Source organism: Oryzias latipes, chromosome 19 (genome assembly GCF_002234675.1).
Source record: "Oryzias latipes chromosome 19, ASM223467v1".
NCBI lineage: Eukaryota > Metazoa > Chordata > Actinopteri > Beloniformes > Adrianichthyidae > Oryzias > Oryzias latipes.
Window position 1 is genome coordinate 19,478,411 of NC_019877.2, and position 13,491 is coordinate 19,491,901.

General features: G+C 40.3%; 1 protein-coding gene across 1 annotated transcript; it reads left to right on the forward strand.

The window, feature by feature from the left end:
• Positions 1-870: 870 nt before the first annotated feature.
• On the forward strand, positions 871-13,253 carry tubgcp2 (tubulin gamma complex associated protein 2). The gene is made up of 18 exons (XM_004080662.3): positions 871-974; positions 1,304-1,480; positions 2,381-2,509; positions 3,702-3,878; positions 4,022-4,181; positions 4,250-4,457; positions 4,887-5,086; positions 7,139-7,328; positions 7,408-7,553; positions 7,629-7,809; positions 7,959-8,139; positions 9,318-9,490; positions 10,548-10,676; positions 10,756-10,876; positions 10,954-11,097; positions 11,376-11,477; positions 11,557-11,720; positions 13,015-13,253. Exons 2-18 carry the CDS (start codon positions 1,331-1,333, stop codon positions 13,088-13,090), a joined length of 2,631 nt encoding a protein of 876 aa, XP_004080710.1. The 5' UTR covers positions 871-974; positions 1,304-1,330; the 3' UTR covers positions 13,091-13,253.
• Positions 13,254-13,491: the final 238 nt, after the last annotated feature.

Below are 13,491 nucleotides of genomic sequence, written 5' to 3' on the forward strand. Positions count from 1 at the left end.
AGGTCTGAGATGTTTCCAGGTATCTGTAGCCACTCCTCCAGCTTGGGGGTTACTGCCCCGAGTGCTCCAATTACCACAGGCACCACTGTCACCTTCACTTTCCATGCTTTCTCTAGTTCTTCTCTGAGTCCCTGGTATTTCTCCAGTTTCTCATGTTCCTTCTTCCTGATGTTCCCATCGCTTGGTACTGCCACATCCACCACAACAGGTTTCCTCTGTTCTTTATCCACCACTATCAGTCTGGATCTGGAAGTCCCACAGGATCTTTGCCCTCTCATTCTCTACCACCTTCGGAGGTGTTTCCCATTTTGACCTTGGGGTTACCAGTTCATATTCTGCACACATGTTCCTGTATATTATTCCAGCCACTTGATTGTGGCGCTCCATGTATGCTTTACCTGCCAGCATCTTACACCCTGCAGTTATGTGCTGGATTGTTTCAGGTATAGGCTGTTTGCACAGGCTACACCTTGGGTCTTGTCTGGTGTGGTAGATCTGAGCCTCAGATCTACCATATATATATAGATTGATAGATATAGATATATATCTATATATAGATACAGATATATATCTATATATAGATAGATTTAGACATAGATATACACACACACATCTATCTATCTATCTATCTATCTATCTATCTATCTATCTATCTATCTATCTATCTATCTATCTATCTATCTATCTATCTATCTATCTATCTATCTATCTATCTATCTATCTATCTATCTATCTATCTATCTATCTATCTATCTATCTATCTATCTATCTATCTATCTATCTATCTATCTATCTATCTATCTATCTATCTATCTATCTATCTATACGTTTGAATACCTAGCCTGTAGGGGGCAGACTCACGTCATGTCCTTGTAAAGTGTCAACAAACGAAGAAGAGGAATTTGAGCAGCATTGGGCGCCTTTGGTACATGATTCACTGAACGTTGGTGAGCTCATTTTCACGACTCCTGCAGGTACAGAAATAGTTGAAATGTTGTATTTTACCCGTGATAAGGTTTATTCAGAAATGACCGAAATTCAAATATTGGCAAATTTTGCACTTGCGTTTGGATTAGCTAGCATACTATTTAGCATTTGCAGTTTGCAGGCTAGTTAGCCTGTTTACTAGTAACATTTGGCTCAGCATCAGAGTACAGAGAGACTTTAAGTATTATATATATAAAGTAATTGTATCTCCGTAGCCAATCTATAGGCGATTGTTTGTCGGTGTGAACGAGCTGATGCCTGCTGAGATGCTGTGTTCGCTGAAGCTAAGATGCTCTCCTCTGTTTTTGTAACCCAGCCTTCCTGACAACTGACTGACTGAGCCATGAGTGAGTTCCGGATCCACCACGACGTGAACGAGCTGCTCAGCCTGCTGCACCTGCGTGGAGGTGATGGGGCAGAAGGTTACATAGATCTTCTACAGAAGCACAGGACACCGTACGTCACCACCACAGTGTCTGCTCACAGTGCCAAGGTGGGTCATTTATGCTGTATTTATTTACAGGCTAGTCTATAGTCATGCAAATCTTATCATGGTTTTCGTTTTATGACATTAAAAAAGCCCTAATGAATGCTGTTTTGTGATTTGTTTTTCATCTTTTGAGGCGACCTTGGATGGCCAGAAAGGGGGGGGGGGGCATATAGATCATATTATTTATGATTATTATAATTAAAAGGGAAAAAATGACAACCTCAAAATATGTTTATATAGACAAACCTGCACTTGCTGGGAAACAAACAAAAAAATGTTATTGACAGAATGATTATTTACTCTAAAACTGTTCAAGAAGTATTTTTTAAACCAAATGCCAGACAGCCCAGTATTTCAGATATTTGGATTAGGGATGCCCAAACTGTCAGTCTAAAAACAAACCATATGTTCCATCACTGAACCAAATTGTTGGGGGGAAAGAATTGTGCAGCCTTACTACATACCAGTACAGTCAAAGTGTTAAATTTGTGACAAATTTATATTATATTAATTTTTATTACATAACACCAGACTAGTGTAACCCAATTGAAAGATTTTCCTTCGTTGTTACTTGCTTAATAACAAATTTAAAAAAGGATTTTTCTGAATCATAAATGGATTTTAGTATTGTTGTTTTGTAATGTATAAATCATATGGCGAACCCAAAAAACTTTGAACCGAGTAATGGAGAAAGTGAATCAAGACATCCTTATTAAAAGTTTAAGATTTATTAGTTAAAACACATTTTTTCCATTTGAAGGATGTTAAAAGATAAAATTAAAAAGGTGGCTACAAAGGAAGAGTAGCCAACTGCTAAAGACAGAAAGGTGTAGACAGTAGGAGTCGTAGTGGTTTTACTGTTTATAATTTGCAATGTCTGATATTACTTCTTTTGTCTCTTAGGTCAAATTAGCGGAGTTTTCTAAAACACCAGAGGATTTCTTGAAGAAATACGAGGAGCTCAAGTCTAAAAATGTTCGAAATCTCGACCCTTTGGTGTATCTGCTTTCCAAACTCTGTGAGGATAAAGAGGTAACGCACCGTATTTGTTGTGCTGAAGTTTAGGTGTCTGCATTCATACAAAATGACATTTCTTTAGGAGGTGAAAGTGGTCATTTTAAAGCAAATCCTCCCAGTAACATGACCTCTTTTTTTCTGTCTGAATATGTGGTTTTCCTTAAGGACCCACTCTATTTAAAAATGTGGTTTTGGTGTTTTTAACATGTTCTTCTGGAAATGTTCTGTTGATGGAGGAAATATATAAAGAAAATTAATTTTATCATTGCATTTCTGAGTATTTTTTATTTAAATCTATGGAAATCATGAGGGCTGTCCGGTCTCTATATGACCGGAGAAAGAGCTTGGTTCACAAAACCGGCAGTAAGTCAGACTTGTTTCCGGTGCATGTTGGACTCTGTCAAAAAGTGTCTTTTAGGACAACACAAGGGAATGCATTCAAAAATAAAGATGCTCCAGGTGAATCAGTCACTGGGTCTTTTCATAGTTTTTTATTGAAATTTAATTGATACTTTATTTATCCTATAATGGGGAAATTCTTCTCCGCATTTTGACCCATCCTCTGGGGGGAGCGGTGAGCTGCAGGCTCGACAGCTGGCTGGGGAGAGCGAGGATCGATTCCCCCAATCCTTCGGTTGTTGGACGACCTGCTCTACCGCCTGAACTAAACTGCCGCCCAGAAATGAATGGAGAGAATTTCCAGGGGCAGCCAGGGGCGAGAGGGGGTCTGGTTTACCTCTCTGCTCTTTGCAGATGATGTCCTGTTGGCTTTATCAAGTTGGGCTGCATTGGGGCGGAACGAGGGGAGTCTGGGCATCTTTGCTTAGACTGTTGCCCCCGCGACCTGGTCCCAGATAAGCGGAGGAAGATGGATGGATGGATGGAAATCATGAGCTGACAGTTTAAGAGCTTTTTTGTGACGTATGTTGGAAGAGGATCAAGCTCCCTGCTCCACAACCTGGAAGGGAAGAGGGGTGGGGTTGCTCTGTGCCAATGGTCCCGCCTACAACTCAGAGGAGATTTTCTAATGAACTACTAAAGCTCTGCAGAAACTATGTACTAGAAAATGATGCAGGTTTCTGGTTTGGGCTAAAAACTGTCTATTCATAATGAAAAGGCCACAGAGAAAACTTTGATAATAGATCAAAAGATGATCAAAGTGGGACTTTAATAAGAACTTTATTTTCTTTTTTTCCCCTCTTTTTAGACTCTTCAGTTTTTGCAACAGAATGCCAAAGAAAGATCAGAGTCGTCAGCAAACACAAATTCAACGACAACTACCAGCTACACTCTCCCTCAGTCCAGCGCCAAGATGTCCATGCAGGAGTTGGATGAGCTGCGGAAGAAGCTTGGCAACGTGACGGCCAGCTCCAACGCCCCACTGGTGAAGAGTTTTCAATTTTCTTACAGCATGCCTGAAATATGTATACATGGAAAAAAAGATTGACTCTCCCATTTTCTTTCAGTCTTTTTAAAATAAGTCTGTATTTTGGTAAATGCTGCTGTTGCTCATCATTGTTTCTGCAGCCCGCTGAAGTCACCAGGAAGATGTTGAGAGACAAACACAACAAGAAGAACCCCACGCAACCAAACCCTGTGTTCCCTAATTGGGTGTATGACCGTCCAGCCCTCATTGGAGACTTCATCACAAGCCCCACTGCAGCTGGAGACCTGACTGTAGCTGTTGGTAAGAGTGCCGTTCTGCTCAGACCTCTGATTCCGGTTTCACTTTTAATCCTTTCATTGTCCGTTCAGGTACGCTGCCTCTGGCGACCCAGGAGCAGGCCCTGGTGGAGGATCTGCTCTTTGTTCTGGTTGGAGTTGATGGGCGGGACATCACAGCTCAGCCCGTCCTGGGGAGGCAGAACCGCTCTTTCATCGTTGATGCGACACTGGACATGTCCGTGAAGGAGCTGGTGAACAGAATCCTTCCTGTTGCATCGTATTACTCCACTATAACTCGGTAAACGCTGGTTTCAGTTCACCTCTTCTCACTGAAAAACAGTCAAATTCTGCTTTCCTGGACAATCCTTTAGATTTGATCTCTGCTTTTTGGGCCACGTTTGAGACAAACTTCTGTTGGAATATTGAATAACAAAAATAAACTCATTTTTGACATACAAACCTTGAAAAGTTAATTTAATAATGGATAAATATTATTCTAACAAGTTTAAAATGTAAAAAGAGATCTAAAACCCAAATAAATTCCAATCAGACCAGAGAAAATTGAAATGATAAATGGCAGAAAACCATACAATCATTTGCTATCTTTAGGACAGTCACTCTTTTATTTTAAAATGATGATTTTAATTCTAGAAAATCTTCTTAATGAAAATTTAGACGTTAATATTTCTGTGAACGTTATTGTCAAATGGTTTTAAACCTTTTGCAGGTTCATCGAAGAGAAGTCCTCCTTTGAGTACGGCCAGGTGAACCACGCTCTGACGGCAGCGATGAGGACCCTGATGAAGGAGTACCTCATCTTGGTCACTCAACTGGAGCACCTGCAGCGGCAGGGCCTGCTGTCCCTGCAGAAGCTTTGGTTCTACATCCAGCCCACCATGAGGACCATGGAGATCTTGGCGTCCATTGGTGAGAGGCTGACTGGGAATGTCCAGACTTTAAAGTCCCACTTCTGTCATCTTTTGATCTATTTTAATGAAAGTGTTCCCGGAGGTCCTTTACTACGATTATATAGTTTTTAGCCAAAATCCAAAAGTCTGTGTCGTTTTTTAAGACATTAAATAAAGAAAATTAAGATAAAACATCGTTAGAGTATTTCTCTATTGTGTTGACTCAGGAGCAGACGAAAAAATGCTGTTTAAAAAAGCTTGTAGTTGTGACGTACAAACTACAGTCGACAGGTCACAAGCTCCCTGCTCTGCTCCATTCCGATGCATCCACTTACAGACAAACAGATTCATGAACGTCTTCGTTTTCCTCGTCAGAGCTGGAATCTGGATCTAAATTGTACGGCTGGATAGCTCTGACATTGCTCGCCATTTTTGTTTGCATCTGTGATTGCTCGGGTTCTGAGGGGCTGTAAGGTAGCACGAGAGAGTGTGGACAGAGGACTAATGGAAAATGAATGCAAGCTTACTGCGCACCACTGGTCTTCCCAACTCAGAGGAGAGTTTCTGATGAACTCCTGCCGCTCTGCAGAAACTAGAAAAACAACACCTATTTTTTTTTATTTTGGCCAAAAGCAGCATAAATATAGTGAACACTTTGAAAATAGATCAAAAGATGATCGAAGTGCAATCCAATTTTCTTTAATTTACTTAACAGGGGAATTTTCTTTTTTCTCATGCTGTGGAAGTTTTAATCTTTTTACAAGGATTCTTATAATTAGTAAAAGATGCAGTTGCATTTTTTACCATTTCATTGTCTTGCATTTACTTTTTTTTAAGTAAGTTTCAGCCTTTAAGCCACAGTCTTTTTAAATTAAATTAAATTAAATTAAATTTTTAAATCAGAAAATCGTGGCACTAAAATAGGTTTTAATTTATTGCAGGTATGTTACCTCAGTGAGCACTTTGCAAGCTGTAGCGAACTTTACTTAAACCTTAATGATTTAGCTGCTGTTTACATTTACAAAGGATATTTGTGGACTTGAAAAGTCACAATCCTGTTTGATTTGTGCTCAGTGTACCAGTTTTTTTCTAATACTTTTAGCCAACCATGCAATAAAAAAATACCTATTTAGTGACCGTGAAAGTACGGGCGTGCTTTACTTTCAAATAAAGTTTGTACTCATTCAGATGTGTGCAAATGTTGTAAAAGTCCTTAATAGTTGCCCTTTGTGTAAGTGTAATCTACACTGACAGCCGATCCCTCAACACTGTTGTATCTTTAGTTAAGTTTGAGGTTCTTCTTGCAGAAGCAGCTTCTCATTTGAACCACCAGGGGGAGCTTTGAGTCAGTTTTCTTCCAAATTTTATTTAGGAAAATTGAGAAAGTTATAAAACCGTACATTTAAATTCACTTAGGTCCAATTTTGGACCCATGACTTATATCTCCATTCTCAACATTTCTTTTCTTTTTTCCATAACATAACTTGGTGTCTAACAAAACACAAAACAGGGAACAGCGGATGCATTATGAGGGAAAGAAGTAAACAAAAAACACACTAAAACATTCAACTTGATTATAATTACAAGCCAGACATTCATTACTTCCATTTGTTGTAAGTGATTAACATAGAATATCCATTGTGGGCATCTGTTTCCGAAGTGAATAGGTTAGTCTTTCTATCTGGCAGATTTCATTTACAATGTCTATCCAATTGTCCAAGCTGGGTACAGTGGGGAGGAGCCAGTGTCTAGTCACTGCTTTTTATTACCAGTGGGTATTAATATTCTGAATAAAATTTTCATTGGTAGGTGGGAGTTGTGTCTTACAGACTGATAAAATCACAGGGTATTGTCTTATTTGATATATATTCAATATGTTTATGTATTTCCTTCCAAAAAATTTTTATAATGGGACAATCCCAAAATATGTGGTAATGGTCGGCTTCTACTTCTCCCCACTGTTTGAGTCAATTTTCACAACCTCTGTGGTCTCTGGATTTTCTGAATTATAGATAAAGCAGGACAGAAAACAGGAATACAGACGGGTTTATTGAAATCTGCTGTTTTCCAGCCTCCTCTGTGGACAAAGGAGAGTGCATGGGCGGAGCAACGCTTAGCCTTCTGCATGACCGGACCTTCAACTACACAGGTGACAGCCAGGCGCAGGAGCTGTGCCTCTACCTCACTAAAGCCGCCAGCGTGCCGTACTTTGAAATTTTGGAGAAGTGGATTTACAGAGGCATCATCAAGGATCCGTACAGGTCTGCATTCAGAGGGGAGACAAAAAATCCTGATAAGGGGTTTCCTGGCGCTCACAGATTCTCCTGTTCTCCACTTCAGTGAGTTCATGGTGGAGGAGCATGAGCTGCAAAAGGAGAAGATCCAGGAGGATTATAATGACAAGTACTGGGACCAGAGGTACACCATTGTACAGCATCGAATCCCCTCCTTTCTCCAGAAAATGGCAGACAAAATTCTGAGCACAGGTACAGGGACACAGACCCAAACAGGAAGAGAGACGTGACTTTCTACGCATAAGACTTATAGATGACACTTTACAGGGAAATACCTGAACGTGGTGCGAGAGTGCGGCCGAGATGTGACCTGTCCTGACGCTAAGGAGGTTCTGTACACCCTGAAGGAGCGGGCCTATGTGGAGCAGATTGAGAAGGCCTACAACTACGCCAGCAAGGTCCTCCTGGACTTCCTCATGGAAGAGAAGGAGCTGGTTTCTCGTCTGAGGTAAACCGTTTTCTTTGTCCAGAATAGCTTTTTTCTTTTTCTTTTGTCTATTAAGTCTAGATTTCCATGAAAGGTTAGCATCTTTACTGCTCACAATAATGACATATTAACAGTTATTACATTAACAATTGTAATTTTGTTTTTGCCAGATCCATCAAGCACTACTTCCTGATGGACAAAGGAGATTTCTTTGTGCACTTCATGGATCTGACAGAAGAGGAGCTGAAGAAGCCGGTGGACGACATCGTCCCCCCCAGACTTGAAGCTCTGCTGGAGCTGGCTCTGAGGATGAGCACCGCCAACACGGACCCCTTTAAAGACGACCTCAAGGTGGGGCCAACAAATTTCAAACAGAGATCCACCGATGTGGGGTTTTTTTTCAGGACCGATGCAGATTATTACCGGTAGTCAAGAAGGCTGATAATCAATATTTAGAGCCAATATTCATTTACTGTAAAAAGAAACTTATTAATGGCATAATCCTCGCTGAAGATGAAGGAATGATGAGGATGGTGTGCAAAGAAACTTTCTTGCATGTTTGCATGTTGCCTCTGAGCAGAGGAGGGAGGGGCTGGGGTTATACCTGCGCATGGAGCAGCTGAGGTGCTTGCGCTGTTTCTTTTTTTCCTCTTACTACAGGCTGGACAAACGTTTTCTAACGCACCATTAACATCGTTGAAAGACATTTGCATTGGCGCCTTAACTCATTAAAGGTGACGGCCCTAGTTGCTAGTAGTGTGGCACAGGGCTGTGGCCGGATACTGCTGAAGACCGCTCAGTGCTGCTGCATCAGAGCCAAAATAACCAGTTCAAAAACGGTCCGTTGGATTAAAAAAGAAAAGGCTGATGCAGACATGCATCAAAATAACAAATATCAGTGCCGATAACTGGCCTGGCCAATAATCTTGAGTCCAAGGTTTCTCTTAATCATTGACGTCCACTGGGCTCCACATCCATCATGTTTTCTGTTACTCTGCTTCAACAGATGAGCTCTAGTGAAGTCATAAGTGAGCCGTCCCAGACCCTTTTGATCAGGCTTTTTCTAGGGCTTTCATTGAGGGGCGGGGCTCTGTGCTGGAGGGGCAGACCTCTGTCCAAACTGAAGGCAGCTGCTTTGTCTGGGTGTTACTGAGAGGCTTTTATTTTGCAGGGTTTTAATCCTAAACATTTCCAGTGTTTAAAATGATTTTAAACAAAAGCAACTGAATAATGGAAACTAATGTGTTATCTTCTGACTCAATAGCACCTTTAGAGCTATTTAAAAGAAAAATTCAACCAAACCAAGCTGTGGGATTTTCCTGACAAACACACAAGGTCACATTTTCTCTGTGGACACTTTTTCCTGCAGGAAATTTTGGGTTTTAACAACAGAAAAATGCACATTAGGTCTGTTTACCAATTTAGTATTAAAGGTAGCCATCAAAATAACTGATAACGCATCTCAATGCCCCTCTTACTTTATTCAGATTTGTATTTTATTCCTCAAAACGCTGCTGTTCTTTCTCCAGATTGACCTGATGCCTCACGATGTGATCACTCAGCTGCTGCGAGTGCTGGCCATCGAGACCAAACAGGAGAAGGCCATCATCAACGCTGAGCAGGCGGACGCGGCTCTCAGCGGCCTGGAGGCCTTCTCCTTCGACTACATTGTTAAGTGGCCGCTCTCGCTCATCATCAACAGGTCGGTCGGAAATCTTTACAACTGAGCAGTCCAGCTCAATGTTTGTTCTTTCTTGTGTACCTTGACCATAAATAGAAAATGGGATATGAACCAGTGGTCTCCAGCCGCAAACCGGTACCGGTACACTTGGTACTGAGCCGCAGAGAGAGAGGAAAATAAAAAAGAGGCCTATATTTTTACTATTTTATTTCTAATCTGATTCTTAAGGAAATTTTATTTAGGAAAACTACTGGATTCTCTCAAACACATCCAGCACATTCTTGACGCATGTCAAGCCCTGCAGTCACGTATTGAAAATCCATCTACCATTTTCTTAAAGCAGCTGTGCCAACCGCTAAACTGAAATCCCCAAGCTAGCAAAGTTAAGAAAAAACAAACGTTTCTTTTGGCAGAAAATAATCTTCTGTGAAGAAACAGAAGAAGTGCCTTTGACTTAAAAAAAAAAATGCAATCTGCATTTAACAGACAAAAACCAGGAGTCTGTACTGCAAATATGGATTTATTGTGACAGTTGTTCCCACATACCATAATTATAATGCATAATAGTTATCAACCAGCTGTCTAAAGTAAAGTTTAAAGCAGATGCAGATGTTTTACAGGGGATGAAGATAAACTTTACCCTTAAAAATTAAGAGAAGGAAAAATAAAATCTGATGCCCACTTTAGCCTCATTTGCGGTCAGTGAAAATATTGTCTGACATTAAACCGGTCCATGGTTTGAAAAAAGGCAGCGACCACGGGTAAAAAAATGTAAAAGCAAAAGATGGTAACACTGACATCTAGTGTTTAGAAGAGGTAGTGCAACAAAGATTCATAACAGGAAGGTTTTTTTTTAAGCTATTTTATTTTTACAAGCCTGTAAAGCAGTTAAAGGCCAGTAGAGCCTCAAATAAGCTGGATTTAGGTGATTTTAATTCACCGATGCTTTGGGGTGTTTCGACACACACAGTTGTTGCTCAGCTGTATTAGAAATTTAAAGCTCTATGGCACACGAATGAATGATGTTTCAATAAATGATGACATTTTGTGCTAATAACAGCTCGTGTTTGTTGTTCAGAAAAGCGCTAACAAGATACCAGATGTTATTCAGACACATGTTCTTCTGCAAACATGTGGAGCGGCTGCTGTGCAACGTGTGGATCAGCAACAAAGACTTCAAGCTGTACTCCTTGCACTGTGCCAAATGGTGAGCTGACATCATTTCATGGACGCTTTGGTTAAATATCAGTCAGAAAAAGTCCTCAGACTCTGCGATCTGTGTTTAGGTTTGCAGCGGCGTTCGCCCTGCGCCAGCGCATGCTTAACTTTGTGCAGAACATCCAGTACTACATGATGTTTGAGGTGATGGAGCCCACATGGCACATCATGGAGAACAACCTGAAAACAGTGAGTGAAGAAGCCTGCAGGAAGACGTGATGCTTCCAGCTTTTTGGAGCTGAGACGTGTCTGCTCTCCTTCACCAGGCCTCCAACATTGATGATGTGCTGTGCCACCACACCAGTTTCCTGGACAACTGCCTGAAGGACTGCATGTTGACCAACCCGGAGCTTCTAAGGATCTTCTCCAAACTCATGACCGTCTGTGTCATGTTCACAAACAGCATGCAGGTTTGTTGTAGAGGAAAAAAACAAGATTGCACTGCTTCTTCTTCTTTTAACGCTGCATCCTGATTTATGTAGTTTTAATGTCTATGTTAACTTTAAGGAAGATTTAGATGTAAAATGAAAGATTTTACATGACTATTAAAGTTTGATGTATATGTTGACATGCTTTTATGCAGACAATGGTTCCATGGTTGAAGTGTTTCAGATAAAACCGTTTTATATAAGCCTTTTTTTAAATAGTTAACCTATTAAGTTGAAAAATGATGAATGTGTCACTGCAGCGGTTCACACAGACCATGAGGTTGGAGCGTCTGTCTCGAGAGCAGGGGACGATGGACGAAGCTCCAAGTCAGAGTGAAGCCGAGAAGAAGCTCAGCACAAAGGTCTTTGAAATCTCTGAAGGGTTTTCTGCTCAGGTCACATTTTATTGACAATTTTTTTTTCTTCTCTCATTTGTGTCAGTTTTCAGCCGAGCAGGTGGACGCTCTGCAGTCGGACGCCAGTTTTGAAGCCACCATCAGCAAGTTTGACAGTAACTTCAGTATGCTGCTGTTGGACCTGCTGGACAAACTCAGCATCTACAGCACCAATGACTGTGAGCACAGCATGATCAGCATCATCTACAGGTGAGACGCCGGCCCACAGCTCCGGGTTTGTTTGTTTGTCCGTTTGTTTGTTTGTTTGTTGTGTAGTGGGGGAATTTCCCATGAAGCTCTGAGTGTTTTTGCATGGAGGTTTTTGTCACCCATAATCCAAATCGGATTGTATTCTCAATTTGCATTTTGAAAATACATTATGTAATTTAGAATTTAAAAAGAAAATGTATTCAATTCAGTCTTCCTTTTTTTAAATTCAAGTTTAAATAAAGAAAAATCCATTGGGTTTGAGATTTTCCTGGCTTTTTGGTACCAACATTTAAAAAATGAAAATGCATTTTTATAACTGTCAGTTCAATATGCAAGTTGGTCATGCGTTTTGAAAAAATACATTATGCTGCAGTTTTTGGAAATAGCATATAAAGCAAAAAAAAAAGCATTTTCAGTCTGTACATAAGCAATCATTCTTAAAAAAACAAAATAAAACAAAATAAAGTTTCAAATAAGACCAAGCTTTATTTCTTTTAAATAGAATAGAATAGAATAGAATAGAATAGAATAGAATAGAATAGAATAGAATAGAATAGAATGGCTTTATTGTCATTGTGCATAGTACAATGAGATTTAAGCTTCACCATCAGTGCAAGAACAGTAAGGGAGGGAAAGGTAGTAAATAAAACATTGTAATATAATAAAATCAAAAAAGCGAACAAACAGTATATACAAGTGTGCAATATAAGCTGTAAACTGTATTGAAGAGTGCCGAGATAATTGTGCAAAAATTGCGTATGAAAAAAAAAAAAAAACTGTGCGTAGACATGTCAAAAGTGCAGAGGTGGCAATGAGGTAGATAGTTGGAGTAAACAGGAATGTTTTTTTTTCATCTGTGCATTTGGGAATTGAGGATGGTTATTGCCTTTGGAAAGAAGCTGTTTTTTAGTCTGTTCGTTTTGCTTCTGATTCCTCTGTAGCGCCTCCCAGAGGGCATCAGGTTGAACAGGTCTGAGCCGGGGTGTGAACTGTCCTTAATGATGTTTTGAGCCCTAGTGAGACAGCGCGCGGAGTAGATGTCCGTCAGGGTGGGGAGAGGGCACCCAATGATTTTCTGAGCCGTCTCTACGACTCTCTGCAGTCTCTTTTTATCCGCGGCCGTGCAGCTGCCGAACCACTTGATCTATTATCAAAGCGGTCCCAGTGGTCTTGATTATGTTTATGCTTAGGATTTATCAAACAACACGTGGAGCTGAAATGCACAGAATATTGTTTGTTTTGATCAGCTTGACCCATTCATTAAAATAACGTTTTTCTGAATATGACTTTTCAGGCTGGACTTCAATGGATTCTACACTGAGCGGTTGGAGAGGATGGCCATTGAGCGCAGTCAGAAAGCAGCAGCATAGTTGTCATCTGTGTTTCATTAGCTGTCATACAGCAGACGCTAGCTTTAGCTGCAGACAGTTTGTACAGTCAGCAAGTACATAATGTGTATAAACCGTGTCCTGGATTCAATATTATTGGTATGTGCAAATTTGTATTTATGCCTCGACTCTGTAGTTAAAAAGTTGTATTGAGCTTCATTAAAAATGTACATTTGCTTTACGCATTTCTACCTCTGTTGTTTTGTAAATGATATTCTGCTTGATAAAGTCAATAAGCACACTTTAGTCCATCATCAACTGCTGCAGATTTCTTTTGTTTCTTTCACCTTTTTACTGAATTTAGGCTGAACGGATTTGTGACTTGAAGAAGGGATTGGGAATTTATTGTTTTGACGTCTGAAATAATAAGACATAACCCAATT